This window comes from Drosophila eugracilis, unplaced genomic scaffold (assembly GCF_018153835.1).
Source record: "Drosophila eugracilis isolate 14026-0451.02 unplaced genomic scaffold, ASM1815383v1 contig_2167, whole genome shotgun sequence".
NCBI lineage: Eukaryota > Metazoa > Arthropoda > Insecta > Diptera > Drosophilidae > Drosophila > Drosophila eugracilis.
This window is the reverse complement of record NW_024573052.1, coordinates 3383166-3403446: the sequence shown is the minus strand read 5'-3', so window position 1 is coordinate 3403446 and position 20281 is coordinate 3383166. Positions and strand designations below refer to the sequence as shown.

Genomic DNA, 20281 nt, shown 5'->3' with positions numbered 1-20281 from the left:
CATGTACACAAGTGACATGCCAGTTCCGTCGCCCACTACAGACGCCCGTATGCTTTTGGCTACATATGCTGACGACACGGCGTTGCTTGCGTCCCACACATCTCAGCTGACGGCTTCGGCTGCAGTTCAGGACTGGCTGCGTGCGATGGAGCGCTGGACCAAGCAATGGAATATAGCCATAAACTGCAGCAAGTCGGCAAGCGTAACATTTACACTAAGGCTTACGATCGACATCGTCTTAAATTTTAACGGTGACACCATCCGGAACGCCACATCGCAGTGCTACTTGGGTGTACACCTAGACCAGCGGCTCATATGGAACACCCACATCACGGCAATCAGAGCTAAGTGCGACCGCAAACTTAAGAAGCTCGATTGGCTCCTGAGCGCGAAAAGTCTCCAGCTTTCGACAAAGGTTCTGATAATAAATGCAATTCTCACGCCAACCTGGACGTATGCGATACAAGTTTGGGGCACCGCGTCTAAGCACCAGCTAAACAGGCTGAGGGTAGTTCAGGCACGAGCTGCTAGACGGGCTTCCGGGCTTCCGTGGTACGTAACCAACCAGGCCATCCAGAACGACTTACGGCTTGTTCCCGTGGGCGATCTCTTAAACCAACACAGCAGCCGATACTCGGACAGGCTAATAGGTCACCCAAATCCTCTGGCTAGCAGGCTTGCCGACCCGCAATCTACTAGAAGACTTAGTAGATTCCACCCCAGCGACTTGCCATCCCGCTTAATTTCTTAAACTTGTAATATTTTGTAAATAGTTTTATTTTAGTTTTGTAAATATTTGTACATATACTCTAGGTACACCCATAGTACCATAACTAATTTCCTGATAAACGCCCGGTTATGTTCAAATGCCTGAACGATTCCGGCGAAATAAAAATGTAAATATGTAAAAAAAAAAAAAAAAAAAAAAAAAAAAATTAAGCCGAAAAGAGGAGACTATTGATAAAAATTGCAATATTTTTCTTTCTACATTCTGACGATTATTGGATTTGTTATAGGAAAAACTCTTGTCATTTTGGGGGCAAAATCAGGACTATGCGTTCGACATAAAATTATCATAGTTTTTATCGGGGTTATACCTATAACTTGGTCAAAACAATTCGCAGAACTGAAAGAACGCCTGTTTTGTGAAGCTAACAACCACAACAAACTTTCCTCATGCTTCGTTTGATGATTTTGGCAATTTTAATTTTTGACAATTTTTTGCATTTTCTGTAAGGGGTAACATCATCAAAATTTTCGGAAAACGGCTAAATTTTGACTTTTTAAGGTGGGGATACAGTTCGATTGGAATTTTAATTACGAGTTCAACGCTATATGACATTAATCGTTCCGACAAATATTGGCTTTGTAATGAGAATAATTCGGATTATTATGGCACAAAAATGAGGATTATAAGTGTTGATCGAAAGTAGCAATATTTTTTATCGGTATTATACCTACAATTTAGTCAAATGAAGACTCAGAGCTAAAATAAAGACAGTTTTGTGAAGCTTACGACCCCAACAAACTTTCCTTATCATTGGTTTAGCGATTTTGTGAGTTTGAATTTTTAACACATTTTTGCATTTTCTGTAAGGAGTAACATCATTAAAATTTGCGAAAAATTGAAAGTTGTTTACGTTTCAAGGTGGGGATACAGTTTTGTTGGAAATCAAATTACGAGCTCAACGAGGTATTGCATTCTATGTTTGGACCATTATTGCCTTAGTTATGAGGAGAATACTACCAATATTCGGGGGAAATGGGGAGAAGCCAAATATCACACTTTCGATAAGGGGTAACATCATCAAAATTTTCGGAAAACGGCTAAATTTTGACTTTTTAAGGTGGGGACACAGTTCGATTGGAATTTTAATTACGAATTCAACGCTATAACACATTCTATATTCCTACAAATATTGGCTTTGTTATGAGAATAATTCTTTAGGCAATAATCAGGATTGCGAGTTTCGACGGATAATGATACTATTTGGTAACATCACCAAAATTTACGAAAAATGGGAACATTTTTACGTTTCAAGGTGGGGATGCAGTTTTGATCGAAATCAAATTACGAGCGCAGCGATGTATTACATTCCAGATTTGGACCACTTTTGGCTCTTTTATGGGCTAAACAATATTTGTTGGGCAAAATTGAGGATGGCTCTAATTTCGCCTTTCTATTATTATATAGAATCGTTTCTAATTTTTGAGTTTCCTTTGCCAAAGTCAAATGTTCTACATTCCCCTTCCCCATCATCGATCACCCACTGCCGTTTGCCATTCGTGATCCTGATTAGTAGGCCAGGTGGCGAGTCCTTGGCTCGACCACGATCGCAACCCCAAGGACTGCAGCCGAATCGGATTCAGAACGAGAGCAGCCTGCACCGCGACAAAGGTGAAAATGTCTGAAAAGGAAAAACGGCAACAAAAACACAACACAAACGGATAACAATGCCGCCGACGGCAAAAAGGGAGAGGGGAAACACATGCCACGATTCAGTGCCGAATGTCCTGGTATTCCCCATCCCCTCCATATGTCCATACGTCTATATGTCTATGTGCGTGCACCCCTCTCTTCGGTTTTCTATTCCTGCTACGATCGTGCATTGCTCTTGGACTTTGAACCCGGTTTCTTATGGTAATTTTTATGATTATTACTATTAGTTTCGGGGGAAAGTGCATCTGTCGCCGGCTGCAGATCGGATCGGCCAGGATCCTTCCTGCCCAATCCGGAGCCGTAGCCGGATCCGGCTCGAGATCGTGGATATTTGTGCAGTGAGACGTGCAAAGTTAAAAGCGCCCTAAGGATCATTATGTAAATATACGAAAGAGAAAGGCTCAGAAAGGGGGTGGCTGTAGCCTAATAAATACACAGAACGAAATCAAAATAGCTGGCCTTGGGAGATCTGAAACTTAAACCATTGTAGCAGCTAGAGTAACTAACAAATAGTTGATCCCCAAAGGGGGCTCTGCAAATGGGGGTTCCCGAAACTCAAGATTTGTTTTTCGAGTGTACTAACTATTTCGAGTCCTTTTTTTGTTACCGCTATTCAATTTGGTTTGGTGTTTATGTAACGCTAAGGGTGGCAACGGCTTTTTCAGAGTCCCTCCCCTTCTGCCCGGAAAAAAAGAGCAGACCATCATCCCATCCCATTGAGTTTTACCAGCATTGTTGTAATCTTGTGTTGGGCCTGCTTTTTTAATCCTGCTTTGTTGTAACGCCGGGCGGTTGTTGTTTTTGTTTTGTATCTGCCGTGGCTAAAACGGATTTGCCCACCCAACCCTTTCGCTTTTGAGTCCCCCCTTGTGCTTACCCTGTTTCCGAATATTAGGAAAAAGCTTGTGTTGCCTACTTTTTGGGGTAGAAGAAAGCGACCAGGAAGGACGTGGCCGCCAACTTTCACTATCTGCATGCGTCAGCGAAACAAAAGCTGATGTAATGTTAATGGTATTGTGAGTGATCCCATGATTAATCCGATAAGAACCGAATCTTATCTGGCGTGTGTTCCCAAATGTTCGAATTAGTTAAAGCGCCACAAGTAAAACATGATTTAGTAGCACCCATTAACTATATGGCCCTGAAAAGAAGAAATATAATGGATATTTATCATTTAAAAACAAATTTAAAGCAAACTTATTATCCTCTTCTTTCAGTTTAACAGCTTGAAAAAACATGGCAAGGGCGGACATATGCAGATTTACATACATACATGTATGTATATGCTAACCAAACACTTGCGACGCCGATCTGTCTGAATCTGAATCCGCATATCCGCATACGAGTACAGCAGTGGCACCACCCTGCCACATATCCGTTGCCACTAGCACCACACCACCATTCGCAAAGGACGACAAAACCCACCCCCAGCTGAAAGTTGCGTTACAATTCCCGATGAGCAGTACACCCTCGATATTGTGACCCAAGGATCTACTGTATTGGGCTTTAAACATAATTTTTAAGAATACATCAAATGAAACATAATAAAAGGACTTAAAAGAAATTTCAATAACATTGTTATCTATAGCTCGAGTCCACTGTACCTCCTTTCGCGAGTCTAAGACTTCGTCGCTTGTTTTGTAAATTGGAACAGAGCGTGCGACTGGAACAGGGTAAAAAATCAGCACATGGAACAGGAAGTTACAAGGGTTGGGGAGTCAGAGGGTGGCTATATGCGATATCAGGCATAGGGTATATAGTATACTGTGTGGCGTGACGAGTGCCGAACACCGAATGCCGAATACAAGCGCAATTAAGCACACGCACGCAACAAAAACGAGGGGAAACATTGAAAAACGACAGGACTGCAGCGTGTTGAAATTGAACCGGCTCTTCGAAATGGGTCCTGGATCCTTGGCTCTTGTTTTTCGGTTTTATTTCTCTGGGTAGGGGGTGTACGAGGCATGCTGCATGCGAAAACCACCCCAAAGGCTAGCGTTGGTGGTTGCTAGTGCAAAAAAAAATATTAAAGGAAACGGAACCATAAACCTAAAACAGCCCTTAGAACGCGGCTATTTGGCAAGGATAATGGTCGCGTGTATCGTAAATCGGTTGACGACCTCGTTCGTAACAGCCAATATCAATGATTTCCAATAGGACCTACTATACTTAAAACCCCTAAAAATGTGGTGAGCTTTGAATTAACATAAAATAAAGCAATGGTCTGTGGGCTTTTGTACGAATACCAGTCCTAACTATAGATAAATTTTAATATTAATTTTAACACAAAATGAACTAAAAGAACGCGTGTATTCAAACATTGCCAAACGCTGGAATTGAAAGCGGCAGCTCAGCCGCTCTTTTTCTCTCCCTCGTTTTTCTCTTCCTCTCAGAGAGTAATCGCCATTTTGGTTCTCAGTTTAAGTAACAGTTACACTAGCATTTAAATGCACCAAATGCACTTTTTACTTCACTCTAAACTAAATTTGATGCCTTATTTTACTAACCAAATGTATTATAATCTGTGGGATAAAAAAATCCTTCATGATCGATTCATTTTTATGAACAAAATTTCGCCTCTGTGAATACCGCTTACAACAACTGAGAGCGCAGGCAATTTACAGGGCTGTAGCAAAGGGGTTACCCTTTAAAAAAAAATCCAAGTTTTGCTCGATCTTTTTATAAATCTATTGATTTGTTTACCCAATATTAATTTTAAGTTTTTGATTTAAAAATTTTTTGTATTTTAAAATATTATAATATTTATAATCCTCTGTCTTTTACGGAATCCCCTGTTTGCAAGAAAACGCTGTCGCCCACGTCTGTGTTGCCGCTCTCTTTCGTTCTCTACTTTCCATGTTCGCTTCGAACACAACACGTACTGCAACCCTGTATGAGAGGCAACTACAACAATATGTGTATGAGAGGTTGCTCTGTGTGGAAATGGAAACCGAAACCATCAATTCCTCAATTTCGCATTCATTATTTCATTTCCACGCCAACCATCGTGCGCCGCAGTTCGAACGCTCCTGCCTCAGTGAAAAGAAAAGCCAGGAAAATCGAAAAACAAAAAGCAAATCTCGTGCCTGGTGTGCTCTTTCTGTAATTGATTTTTTTTTCGAAAGTAGTGCGAAACCTTACCGTTGAGTTGACTAAACAAACTACAACTGGAAGCTACTACAGCTATTGGCCGAATCTCATCTTAAACCGAACGAAATGTAAGAAAATCCCTCGGATATCCGGAGTCTTGTGCAACCTAATAAACATCACAATAACAATAACAAACAATCTCTACGATATTGTACCATTAATTTTTTTGCCAAATGATCGCGTCGCGCTGCATAATTGTGCAATTATACACACATATGTACATACATATAATATGAGTGGCTACACATATGTATCTATTTTTTTGCTAGTGGGTGTGTGTGTGGTGTGGATGTTTTATACATTCAAACAAATATTAATAGGCAAAACAACAATATGCAATTTGGTGGAGAAAGACAAAGAGAAAGAGAGGGGCACAGCAATGCCAAAAAAAAAGCAAAACCAAAAGAAGAGAGCGGAGGAGAGATGGGCGGCTGTTAACCAGAGTGAGAGAGGGGGCGTCTAGTCCGAGGATAGTAGTTGCGTTAAAATCTACTGCTAATGCGAGACGAGACGCCTCTGTATGTGCTGTGTATCTGTAAATGCTTGCTTCTCAAATTCAAATCTGTGAGTGTGCGGGAGAGGAGAGCAGTGTGTGTGTCTGCTAGAGCAAGAGAGAGTTTCAAAAAGGGCGCAGCTAGCATATCGATTTTATGTGCAAGGAGCATTGTACGCAACAACAACAAAAATAATTGCAGGAACAAGAACAGTTACCATTTGAAGCATTTAATTTGTGGGGAGAGGAAAAGGAGAGATTGAAAGAGCGGCAATTTGTGAGTGGCAGAGTTTTTTTTTGCAGTAAACAAAACGCCGGTTGCCATAAAAAGCAAATGCAAACAAACACGCTGAGACACCAAACAAAAGCAATATGTGTACATAGTAGTAGTAGCAACAGAGTTGTTAGTGTAAACTTGAAGGTAGATGAGTCCGATCCGATCCATAAAACGCTTTTCTTTAACCAAAACATCCAAAAAGAAGGAAAGCAACGTGTTCTAAGTTCCAACAACAACAAATAACTTATAGATACTAAGTGCACGTGTATGTGTGAGAGAGAACGCGATTCGTTTAACAAAAAATGAAATACATGCATACGCACTCACATACGCATGTATGTATGGGTATAAAAACAATAGCAGCCATACATTGTATCTACGCCCCTCCGCCCACAATCCCATCCTCCCCTTAACCCTCTGGCGACCATCAACAACAAAAATTATACAAATCAATGCACTGAAAAGCGAGAGATAATGTTATAATGAGCATTTGTGTATTTCAAAATAACGCAAAAATAGCCAGTCTCACACAATAGAATTGTATAACGAACAACAAATTGCTCACTTGCTAGCACATATTTATATGTACACAGAAATATTTTAGTGTGCCTTTTTTTGCCAGTGAAATATGAAATGAATGATGTGATTGGGAGGGAAAATCGATAAAATCGATTTGCGATAACAGAAACGCGAGCACATACATACACAGGCGCACAAACTAGAACACAGAACACCCCCTAACTAAACCAAAAAACTAAGACTAAAACCACAAACACCTAAAACACTGTATTCACCGCTTTATTTATTTGTTTTGTTTTATATTATTTTTGTTTTTGCCCACATCAGACGGCAGCCACGACGACGCCAGCGTTTATTTATTAACAAAAACGATTACAAAAACATTACAACAAACACCAAAGTCCTGGACCACCGGAGAGTGTGTGAAAGTGAAAGAGAGTGAGAGAGAGAGTGCAAGGAGGAGCGCCGTAAGTGCGCGCGCGCAAGGATTTCAGATTCCGCAAAGAACTTAGCAACTTAATTCACTTTGCTTACCACCCAAACAGCAACAGCCACCAATTACCTCCCCAAAATAAGAAAACACACTCTCGCTCTCTAAACCAAAAAACAAGTGAGTATTGGTAAACAACGGGCTTATAGCCGAACGGAGAGCATGCTAACGGTATTGTAGATCACAGGACGCAAAGGATAGACAGAGAAAGAGCCTCTCAAAGGGTGCGGGGTTAGCGTGTTACAGTTTTACTCTGATAACTTAAACATTTCTAAACCAAACTAATTTTATCCGAATAAGAGCCAGTTGTTATATTCAGATAGAAAAACGAGTTATCGAAGTCCGTCTGTAGTTGCTAAGGTGATAGTTGAATGAGCGAGACCACTGCCTGTTCCCCTGCCATAAGTGGGCGGAAATGGGTGGTATGGGGATGACAATGTGTGCGCGCGTGACCTTTTGACTCTTTAGCGGGCAGTACAAAAAGTGGTGCGAATCTGTATGTCGTGGGGAGTTGAACTTGTTTTTTATACAAAAATCAAAATTATTTACCCTGTTTTTCTTATAAATTAGTCGTCCATTCATTAAAAATTGCTTTAAGTTCAACCATTTAACACGGCAACCACTTGATCACTTAACTTTAAATAGTTTGCTATGAAGTCCCTGTAAGTTAACCTATCCTATCCGATATCAGTTTCAACTTCGGAAGGTTTTTTAATGAGAAACGAAAGTGAATTATATATAGTTCCATATCCATATGCATATACCGCGCGCTAACTATTATTTACTGTAGTGGTCATATGTAAAACCATCAAAATGATGCCATTTCCTCGGCGATCGCTTTTGAATAATCCTGTGTCTCTGTCGCACCTATGTGGTTCATTGAACCGAAACATCCGCTAGTTTTAGTCCAAGCAACCACACACTCTCTCTCTCTCTAGGCGCCCCTCTGTCACAGCCTCTGCTTTTACTGCCCTTACAGCGTTACCATGTACATATGTATATATAAAAGCAAGACCCGGCATTGGGGGTGGCAGTGCCGTGTGTTTAACCCTTAAGCGGTGGCAAGTCTTTTCATCTACGTTGAAGCCACCGCTCTGCGATTCGTTTTCGCAAAAGAAAATATTACAAATTGTTCGACTAAGGGTGGCTCGCCTGTCTATTGCTCATTTTTTGTGCTTTTTCGAAGGGGTGCGAGTTGATTTCTCGCATGTCCTGGTCCCTAACCCCGTCTGTCTGTGGCATTACATAACTGGGCGGGGTAAACCGAAATATACACACACACACATTCAAAGCGCTGTAACAGTTTCCCGAGGAGCAAACGGTTAGTGGAAAAGAGAGTGAGAGAGGGGGCGAGAGAGTAAGAGCGGCTGGAGCGCAGAGCCTGACCAGAAAGTCCTGCGCTAGCCTCAGAAGCATCCTGTGCCTGTGACGCAGCGGATGTGGTCTCGCTTTTCACTCTGTAACCAATAACTACATTCATTCGACACCAGTGAACGGTTTATTTTAAAAATCGAATAGCAAACCGAAAGCAACCACAAGCACGAAAATCACTCGCAGAGAAATAACAAAAATTCAGTGAAGTTCAGTTCTTCCAGTGACGAAGGTGTGTGTTTGTTTTAGTGTGTCTGTGTGTGTGTGTGTGTGTTTCTGTGCTATGTGTGTATCGGTGTTCCGAGAGCTTTGACTCCCAGTGTGGGGGTGTGTAAATAAATGTTGGAGCTGCGAAGAGGTGTGGCAAGAGGGGGGACAATGGTTACAGAGAACGGCCGGGAAAGAAAGTAGTCCGCTGGGTGGCGCCACTGAGCAAAGCTCCTTTAACTAACCGCTTACCGCTAACCCTAAGACAGAGAGAGAGACGAAGACCAGGGATGCAGACGAGTTTAGGTCCTTAAAACAAATTCGTCTAATTAGGAAATTAATTTGATAAAAAACTATACATTTTGGGGAATATTTGCAAGGCTGAGGTCCTATCTCTTGTAGATATTCTGGGAAATGATGGGGTTGATCAAAATACAGATTATACTTTGATAAAAAAGTACTATTGTACAACATATAATATGTATGTTATGGATAAGTGAATAAACACACTTGAAAGAATGATCATTGAATACTTTCATCCACACTTCACTAAATAACCGTCTAACATTCGAATTACCTGAATATTTACATATACTAAGAAGCCTATAAAAGTGATATTAAAACCATTCATACTACTAACACACCTAACCGTAGATATTACAAGACGAAATACTAACACACCATGCAAATTGTTTAATCTTGACATTTAACTATTCTTTCCATGCGCCTGCCATTGCGTTGGTCCTGCCAACCATCTCAAACACCTCCCGATCCCAACCATCCAGTGGACTTTATGATGGCAAATACCGGAGCTGGCGGCGGAGTGGAGACTCAGACGCAGCTAATGCAGAGTGCAGCGGCAGCCGCTGCGGTGGCGGCCACAAATGCGTCCGCTGCTCCAGTACAGAATGCGGCCGCAGTGGCCGCAGCAGCCCAGTTGCAGCAACAACAGGTGCAGCAAGCGATCCTGCAGGTGCAGCAACAACAGACACAGCAGGCGGTGGCCGCGGCTGCTGCCGCGGTTTCCCAGCAGCTCCAACAGCAGCAGCAGGCCGTCGTGGCCCAACAGGCGGTGGTGCAGCAGCAAGCAGCGTCAGTGGTACAGCAAGCTGCGGTCCAACAGGCCGTAGTGCCTCAGCCACAGCAGGCTCAGCCCAATACCAATGGCAATGCCGGATCGGCCGCCCAAAATGGCAGCAACGGCAGCACGGAGACGCGCACAAATCTTATTGTCAACTATTTGCCGCAAACAATGACAGAGGACGAGATACGTTCGCTCTTTTCCAGCGTCGGAGAGATTGAATCAGTGAAGCTGATACGCGACAAGTCGCAGGTCTACATCGATCCACTCAATCCACAAGCGCCCAGCAAGGGCCAGAGTCTGGGATACGGCTTCGTGAATTACGTCCGGCCGCAGGATGCCGAGCAGGCTGTCAATGTGTTGAATGGTCTGCGATTGCAGAACAAGACTATCAAGGTGTCGTTCGCCCGGCCATCTTCGGATGCCATCAAGGGCGCCAATCTGTATGTGTCGGGGCTGCCGAAGACGATGACCCAGCAGGAACTGGAGGCCATCTTCGCGCCATTCGGAGCTATAATCACATCGCGCATTTTACAGAACGCTGGCAACGATACGCAGACCAAGGGCGTGGGCTTCATTCGATTTGATAAGCGAGAGGAGGCCACAAGGGCTATCATTGCCTTGAACGGCACCACACCATCCAGCTGCACGGACCCCATTGTGGTTAAGTTCTCCAACACACCTGGCAGCACCAGTAAGATCATCCAGCCGCAGTTGCCCGCTTTCCTCAATCCTCAGCTGGTGCGACGCATCGGCGGCGCCATGCACACGCCAGTTAACAAGGGACTGGCCCGGTTTTCGCCAATGGCTGGTGACATGCTGGATGTTATGCTTCCCAATGGACTGGGCGCGGCGGCGGCGGCGGCAACAACGCTGGCAAGCGGTCCAGGCGGTGCGTATCCCATTTTTATCTACAATCTGGCGCCAGAAACGGAGGAGGCAGCCCTGTGGCAGCTATTTGGTCCCTTTGGGGCTGTGCAATCGGTCAAGATAGTCAAGGACCCCTCAACGAACCAGTGCAAGGGCTATGGCTTCGTCTCAATGACCAACTACGATGAGGCGGCCATGGCCATCCGGGCGCTTAACGGCTACACCATGGGCAATCGAGTGCTGCAGGTCAGCTTTAAGACCAACAAAGCCAAGTAGAGCGGCCCACGTGGAAATGGATAACGATGCAGCAGCACCCCCCTCGAAACCATTATCCTGAATCTAAACATCCTGACACTCACACACACACCAACACACCAACACACACACACACAACAAACATATATAAATATGCATGGTATAACGGTAACTAAGCGCAACAAAACAGTATGTGTAAAACACACACGAACAAAAACAAACAAGAAAGTAACAGGCAGGAGAAAGTACTCCCTCTCTCTCTAAATGAGACGACACAACGAAACGGCGAAGACCTCTCCCCAAAAAGCCCTTTTTTAACTACATAAATACCCCAAATCCAATCCCCAAAACCGCCGGCCAAAGCGTTGCAATAGCAAAATTCTTCTTGTTTAGCATTTAAGTAACAAATCATAAACTAAACGAAACAAGCGAAAGAAAGAAGCTGCCTGAAGTTATAAAAGAGATTTAGATTGAGGCAAGTAGATGAGTAGGGAGGCAGGAGACAGGAGGCAGGAGGCAGTGGAGTGAGAATTAAAATGAGATTATAAGGATAAATTGCAATATGAAGAACACAAACACACTCTGACAGCTGTGGAAGAGTCAAAGTCAAAGTCAAAGGTTGCCGCAGTCAAATTAGTCGCAAAGCAAAACAAAGAAATCAACCGAACACACAAAAATACACAAAAACTAAGACAAATTTAACTTTACTAGCAAAAAGAAAATGAGAAATTTTAAAAATTTATTAACCTTAAGTAAAACGCAGCAATGAAATCTTCCAAACAAATTAAAACCAAAAACAAAAACGAAAAACGAAAACAAGAAATCTGTTAGTTACACTCCAACTTTTTCTACCATAAAAACTTTGAAACTTGATACTAAAAAAGCGAAAAAACGAAAATCCAAAACAGAGTTAAGAGTTTAGCGGAGTTCAGTGTCTAGGATTTACATATATATATGTGGTGGTTATAGGACATCAGTTTGGCTTGATCGCAAGAGGGCGGGACAATGAAAAAAGGACCGCCTGAATATAATAGATATATATACATAACATGGAGGCTGCTACAGTATTACAAGAAACATAAAAACAAAAACAAAAACAAAATCCACATACTTAACGTACGAATGGCGAACGCGAACAGAGCACGTTTAATAATTCTAAATATATATCCATATGTATATGCGATAGTTCTATATCTACCTAGATATACACTTAAATATAGAAATTTAACGAATGTTTTTATGTTTCGTGTTTGTTTTCTGCACTTAGAAAACAAATTCCGATCGGAATCAAGATCAAGCCAAACTCGTGTCCCTTAAGCACACTCACACACTCACACACACATACACACACACAGTGAAAACTGTAAAAAATATATAGAAAACATATAGCATGATCGGATCGAGAGGAAGTTAGCGAACGGAAAACAAAAGAAATACAATAATTTATGCGCAAATTTGAAAAGTTTTACTAAAGTAAATAATTGTTAGTGAATATGAATACTGTAATTGTGCGAGTGTGTGTGTACGCAGGTGGGTGCAGGTTTATAGCCGTCTATGTACAGGCACGCGCTGTCGCAGGCACACACCTTATATACTTTAAATAATGAATAGTTCAAGGAGCAAGTAGGCATGAGTACTTGCTAAACCCAAACATTTTTAGCGTTTAATGAAAGCGTAGCACAAACCAATACTAAAAACTAAAAACTAAAAACAAAAAAACGAAAAAACCAAAAAGGAAAGCATCAACAACCATTTTTTATATGACAAAAGTTTAAAAGAAAGTAAAAAAAAGAAAAACAAACGAAACGAAAACGAAAAAGAAAAATGGGAATTTGAAGGGTGTAAACTAAAGCATTAGCAAAGCGATTTCTCTAGCCAAGTAAGTTGACAAAGGACAGAAGGAGGAGGGTCAGGATATAGGACGAGGATATCTCCCAGCACATCCTAAACATAAGTTTCTCCATGAACCCCCATGTCCAAAATCAAAAACTTTTGTGCAATTTTGCGTTACTTTTCCGTTTGTTTAACTATTATTCCGTATGTTTCTTTGCTTCTTTTGATTGTTAAAGCGAGAGAGTGAGACACACACACATTAGCCACACCAGACACACCAAGAACACACACATAAGTACCAACATATATGATTTCGATTCTGGATTCAATATTACGTACTAGATTTGAATTAAGTTTTGTTTGGTTTCTTTGTTTGCTTTGTATACGAATTGAATTTGACAATAGGCTCCTGCATCCAGTCCATGAAACCTGTCAGACCCAACCATGCATATTTATACGAATGATTTGTGTTTGATTTGTTTATAAACTTAACCTAAGACGACACAGCCCCAACTACTTTTGAGTTAACTCTCCGAATATAGCATAAATTCCTAAGCTAAGTTACAGTGACAAGCATTGATCAGGCAGCAGAACAGGGCAGGCCAGAGCAGGCCAGAACAGGGCAGAGCAGAGCCAAGAAAGCGAAATAGAAATTGATTATACTTTGATTATTATTACGATACCTAGCGCTATGTGTAATCAGATATATGTATGTCTTAGCATATATATCTATAAATATAATTATTTTTTTGTATAACTATAGGCCAACAAAGAATTCTTTTTTGTTTGAACAAAATTCGCAACACGAACTCTAGTCAGAAGATGGAAAAGAAGAAGATTACCTTGAGGAGGAGATAAGTTTTGAGGCGCCGCAATAGGGAGGAGTGTTAGATCAAAACCAAAAGAACTATGGCAATTTCTAGCTAATAAAAACCAGATGACAGTTTCCTTTCCTTTTCCAAAGATTTGGCCCCTCGAAACAGTTGAGAAGAGAAGCAAAAGAGAAAATTAACAAGAAAATTAAAAAGAAAAAGAATGAGAAAAGCAAGCAAAGGAAATATCCCACGACATGGACTTTCTGCTTTTTCGAATAAATTTGAAATACATTATATACAATCTGCTAGTTTATTTATACAACCACACGCAAAAAGAAAGAAAGAAAAACACACAGGAGGAAGTCCTCCTGTGGAATGAAGATTATGTACTTGATTTTGTTTAATTTATATTTCTGTCATCCCATAATCTCACTCACAGCAAACACCCCCAACCCACACAGACAACACACGCATATATCTAAATGTATATTCGATATTTAATTTAATTAACTAATTCTTTAATCTATATATATATATATACTTATATTTTTTGTCATCGATGATCTATTGATTGTATTAATTATAATTCTTGTGCAATAGTTTTAAAATGCAACTAACGGCAGACCAGCAGCAACAACAATTTTCAAGCATCTCAAACTATAAATTACAAATTATAATTTTATTAAGCGAGAAATGAGTAACGAAAGTAATACGCTAATGTAACTTGAAAGTATCATTATTTGATATAACTCCGTAAACGAGAAACAAACGCAAGCCACAGCAACTAGAAAAAGAAATTTAACAAAATATACAACAATTATTTTTTAAGCTAATTCGATATGTATCTCGAGTACATATACTTTATATCTCATCATTTTTCTTCACCTATTTAAGTAAGCAAAGAACGAAAACAGAAACGGAACCGGAAACGGAAACGGAAACGAAACAACAAACAACATTATTTATTGTATTTTTATAATTACGAAATTTAATTTAATTCTATTTGAATTGAACATCCTTTGGTTTCGAACAAAGCGAAGATGAACAAGAAGATTATGACGAAGAATTAGTCTAATTATACACTGAGATAAAAATATATATATATATATTTAGAGAGAGAGAGGGAGAGATCTAGATCTAGATCTTGATCTTGATCTTCTCTCTCCTCAGAATCTCCCCCTTTCTTAATATCTCTCTATTTACCCCAAAGTTTGGTTTAATTTTAATTTTGTACCTTGTATTTTGTATTTGATTTCGTTAACCAACCATTTTGATTTGATTTCAGCAACCACCTTTTATGTTTTAGTTTTAACTTATGATTTTACGCTATATCCATTTGATCTGTCACAGACACAGTAAAGGACACGACGACACAGCGGTTCTAGTTGATATCTTAGCTATACTCGTAAACAATCTGTCTGAATGTTACCATGTAAAGCCACGTTAGCTGATCGCTTTCTGTGAGTCCCATCGAATGAATATTATTATAATTATGTTTATTATTATTTAGTATGGTTTATTTCCTTTCTTTGATTTTGTGTATTTTGCTTTTTGATCGCGAGTTACGCCACAATTCATGTTTCCTCTTATGATTTCATTTGATTTCCGCACCAAACAACAAGTAAAAAAAAATACACGGAGAAAAAATTTACTTTCAATAAAAAACACTTGATGAAAATTTTAGCATCATTTTTATTTATATTTTGGTTTTGTTTGTATGATTTTAAACTATATGATTTTTCTACCTCGAATTATTCGTTTTCCCCAGTCCTGGAACACCAGGATTTTCTTCTATCTCCCCATCTCTCTCTCTCTCTCTATCTATCTATCTCTATCTCTTTCACTTTTATAAGAACTTATAAGAACCAGACAGACGGTCACTCAAAGATATAGGAATCGATCTAGTCAAGGCCCATCGCGGCCATCGGAATCCGTTGATCTCAGCAAAAGAAAAAAAAAGACATTCCCGATCGCTGTCCCAGTTTTGGTTAACAGTCCCCCAAGTCGTAGACCCAGTTAACAGTCCCCACGAAAAACAGTCCAAAGACTTGCATTCCAGTTTTTGTTGCTCGGTTTAGAGACTCTGCCAGTTGCGATATTATTTGTGTGCAAACGAGAATACTTTTAATTTGTGTAATGCTATTATGTTTAGTGCTTATGATTAATGAATCTCATAGTTTAGTTTAGCGGAGGAAGTACAGTCGCCCCGCCACGCCACGCCACGCCATGCCACTCCCCTAACATGTCGCGACATGTTCTCTCTGTATCATTTTGAACTTGTATCTTTGTATTGCTTAATTGTGTGTAATTTTTGTAATTTTTAGAGCAAAGTTTATCTATCATTTCGATGGGCAGAGATGAGGAGATGCTTAGCGGTAGAGCGATAGCGTTGACACAAATGATACCGTTAATAATCATTGACAAGAAGAAGGATGGAAATACCTTTTTTATATATTTATGATTATGATTATGATTAAAACGATGAAGCTGACGAAGATGGCGGCGAGAAGGAGGAAACTATTTAATTTATTTTATTAACATATTTATATCGATTAATTAATTAATTAATAATATTTATCACACATTTCAAATGATATTTCAAAATGAAAAACAATACAAAACCAAAAAAAAAAAACGAATACAAGCAAATTAAAAAAGATATTAATTATAAATGTATTTCAAAATATATGATTATGAGTTTTTCTTGCTTTTTCCATATACATATTCATATATATATATATATATATTTATGCATATAACTATTTATATATATATATATGCATATCTCTCTATATAGTATATATCAGAACACACCGAACTTTTGTTTTGTTCCGTTGGATTTTTGGTTACCTTAACTTTCTCTTTGGTTTCAGCTCTAGCTCTTGCTTTCCTTCATTTTCAATTCCGACTGTTTTCGAAGTTCACAAATATTTTGAATTCTCTTTGGGTTTTCCTTAAGTTTTCCTTAACCTTTTCTTTCGATGGCATTTTCATCTTAGACTGGTTTGGCTTTGGGTTTTGATTCTCTTTTAGTTTTGGTTTTGGTTCTAACAGTGTCTATCACACTAACACACAGATACACAACACCCTCTCTATTTCGAAGATTTCAGTTTCAGTTTGTTGTGTGCCCCCTCTCGAGAAGAGTATGCTCTTTGTTTGCTCTTATGATTTCGCTCAGTGTATTTTGAACGTACGCTTTTTGGTCCCACTGTATTTGCCCGCTGAGAAGGAAGATTTAACGAGAGACGATGTGACGATGATGATGATCCGATCCGATTTTGACATTTCAGTTGATTCCCCTTTCGTTCCTTTCGTTGTGGGCCGACTACATACATATGTATTATATATATTCCCGATCGATCAGTAGCAGATTTTCGTTTCCGGATTATCGATATCAATTTTCAGTTTCAGTTCGTTGTTGGCGTTGTTATATATTGTTGTATTGTTCGTATCCTCACTCACTTTTATTGTTTCGTGTGATTTTTCGGTAAGTAAGAGTAATCGGAGAAGATAGAGCATCGGGAGATGCGATCGAGATCGGACCGATCCGTACTAATTTTGGCACATGTTTTTCCCAATATACAATTTGCGAGCAAAACTGATGATTTATCTAAATGGTTGTTTCCTTCTCTTTTTATTAATCTATTTGTAGCAAACTAAAAAACTGTAAAGTTAACACATGAATATCCTGCAGCAAAAAGTATGATCATTTACAAAGCATTTTCTAATTTGTTTCTTTCTCTTGATTTATTTTCAGGCGTGTTCTTGTTGTTCGTTCGATTTTCAATTGAATTTATGCAAAAACCAAAAAAAACCAAACAAATATATTTCAAACACATTTCTTCAACTTGAATTTCGATTAAATTGATTAATGATTAATTGATTACTTCGTTAAACCGATAATGATTGTGTAATTATATTGATTGATTGATACTTTAATGTTTAATATTGATTGTAATTATTTAAAGCATAAACCACAGATGTCCACAGATCCACCCGATTCCCTGATTCCTGATTCCTAATTCCTGACTCCTGACTCTCCCAACTTTTCCAAATCGATGTACATATATTGTACATACATGATTTATACTGTACCCTTCCCCCCAACACGTACACTCGGAGAAACACTTACGTTTTGTATTGCAATTAAAGAAAAAGTTCGAAGAACTCCAATTCGAAAGCGTTTTCTAGTTTATAGATTTGATTTTCAACCAGCCAAGCACAACCCACCAACCTCACACCAACTAAGCAACCATCGGTATCTTAGAAACTGATCAAAACTATTACCGAAAGGGTAGTCAGATAGCTGATCCTTCATAGCTCTCCGAGTCAAAAGTAAAACTAGTCTACAAATTTGTATATATTATTTTGAATTTGAAAAACTGAAATATTGTTTTGGATTATTTGAAAGCGATTGGGTTCTTGTATGATACATTTTGATTCCGTGAAAGGAACTTTATGGTTTCGTCTATAGTCTCTGTCTGATAATGTACATAAATCTGATTTCGATTTCGATTTTGGTTCTTATTTCGGTTCTCATTCCGTGCCAGTCATTCTGTCCGTTCAATGTGATTATTTGTGATTTGTTGTGTGTGTATATAGAGGAGCAACCCTTTGTTGTGTCTTTTAAGTTCCCGAAGAGAAGAGTTTCAGTTTTCCGTTATCCGTTTTCCACTAAACCGAAGAACAAAAGCACCCACCACGCCCAACCCCCCAACCCGAAGTCCCGTGTACAATGCCTAGTTATAGAGCGCTATATAGATATAGAAACGATATTAGAACGCGAGAACGTAGAGCTCGACTTTTCGTTTGATTTCCGGGGATTCCCCGCAGCTTGGGTTCCTTTTGTATTAACTGTGATCTCTGATTTGATCCTCTTCAGTTGACTTGTTTTCTACCTTCTCGACTGACTTTCCAAAGCTTGGAAGAAAAGCAAAAACATGAAACTGATACCGAACTGCCCAAGGCAAAAGCAATGTGTAAATTTAAACAATCTATAAATAAGCGGATTAAAGGTTGATAGCAACTAAACCCAAAGACTGAGGCAAGCACACGAAAAATATGAATTAACTTAGAGAAAAACAAATCGAAAAACAAGAGTGAAAGCAAAGAATCAAACAAAAACAAAAACGAATCAAATAATTCTTAGTTCGTTAAGGCAACTGTGATAAGGCGAACCAACCCCCGCCAAAAAACCCCCACCCAGCAAACCCCCACCCCGAAACCCCAAAATAACTATATATATAATATATATATATATATAATATTAAATAAATAACCTCACCGAGAGACTAAAGTGCGACTTGACTAGCTCTAAGTAACCATCTCTGAGTAATGCGCTTCTTACACTACGTTGGTCTTGTTTTGTGAATGGATCGATCCATGTTAAGTGATAATGTTTCCTACCCAGATTTACATTAAGCTATGAGATAACGATGAAATGTGATCTTACATTATATTACTTCCAGCAATGTTTATAGAAAATGTCTTTTTGATTAGGCACTGAAATGCGAGTACGCCAGCCAGGGTAAGAAGCGCATTGCTCGAACACTTACCAGTTGGGCGCGATGTCCTGGAGGCCGGCGTGCTGCCAGGTGGTTCGGAGCTGCTCCAGCAGAAAGGACACGGGCATCCCGTGAATGTTGCCCGACTGCGAAGTGCTGTGCAGATTGATGTCGGCATGAGCGTCGATCCAGACCAGCGACAAATTCGGAGTGTGCTGCAGGTGTCCGGCCACAGAGCCTGCAACAGGCAAATCGGATTTTTGGATTCCATCATTGGAGCGAGGGCCAGGATATGGATACTCACCGAAACCGATCGCATGATCGCCGCCAATGGTCAGAAACTGCGAGTTCTCCGAGAGCATTAGCTTCACCTGCTCAATCAAAGCTCGATTGCAGGCCATGAAGTCCGCGTAGTTGCGGATGTGGTGATAGTGGACTCGCTGCTGCTGAAGAAGGGGCTCGTCCACGGCGTACTGCAGGTTTCCGTAGTCCCGTATCACCAGGCCATCTGGGCAATAAAATCATTTATTTATACCTTAACCTTGACTGTTGTTTTATTTTGGGGGTCCGTAGTCTAAGTCTGCCCCTAATCACAGATCTTCTAACTTACCATGACTGCTCTGCAGGACCTGACGCAAACTGCTCTGCCGGAGGAGATCCGGCGCCAGTTCCACTCCCTGTTTACCCTGCCCCTTGGCAAAGGGCACTCCAATGATGCCCAGAGTCTGCTCAGCTTCCCTGAAGGTCGTTGCTGCGGTGCTCTTCGCCCTCTGCAGGTGGATACACCTTGAGGCTAACTTGCGGCTCCACCCCATGCTTTGTGCGTGCTGTCAGTTGGGATATGTTCTGTTTGCTCTGCTCGCAACGCTAGAAGATCAGCAACTGAGGATCCGCAGTGGAGGAGACAACAACCGTGGCGTCGTCCCAACGACAATGAGCACGAATAGCAACTATCTCTTGGGCTCTGGACCCCCTG

The 20281-nt window shown here is 40.3% G+C and overlaps 2 protein-coding genes across 4 annotated transcripts in view; one reads left to right on the top strand and one right to left on the bottom strand.

Moving 5' to 3' along the window:
- Positions 1–20281, bottom strand: part of LOC108105437 (arginase-1) — a 26448-nt gene extending 6167 nt beyond the window's left edge. Inside the window, exons 1-3 of the mRNA XM_017212022.1 lie at positions 19916–20281; positions 19610–19813; positions 19357–19543 (exon numbers count right to left, since the gene is read on the bottom strand). Coding sequence (XP_017067511.1) covers positions 19357–19543; positions 19610–19813; positions 19916–20120 — 596 coding nt within the window. The 5' untranslated portion in view covers positions 20121–20281. The remainder of the gene's footprint in view (positions 1–19356; positions 19544–19609; positions 19814–19915) is intronic.
- On the top strand, positions 5417–15474 carry LOC108105434 (protein elav). 3 transcript variants are annotated; one of them, XM_017212018.2, is made up of 3 exons: positions 5417–5658; positions 7207–7489; positions 9733–15474. In XM_017212018.2, coding segments are annotated over exons 2-3 (1443 nt in total). In that variant the 5' UTR covers positions 5417–5658; positions 7207–7488; the 3' UTR covers positions 11175–15474. The 3 variants fall into 3 exon arrangements, with proteins under 3 accessions (XP_017067507.1, XP_017067506.1, XP_017067508.1); XM_017212017.2 differs by lacking the exon at positions 7207–7489; XM_017212019.2 differs by lacking the exons at positions 5417–5658; positions 7207–7489 and adding an exon at positions 8775–8972.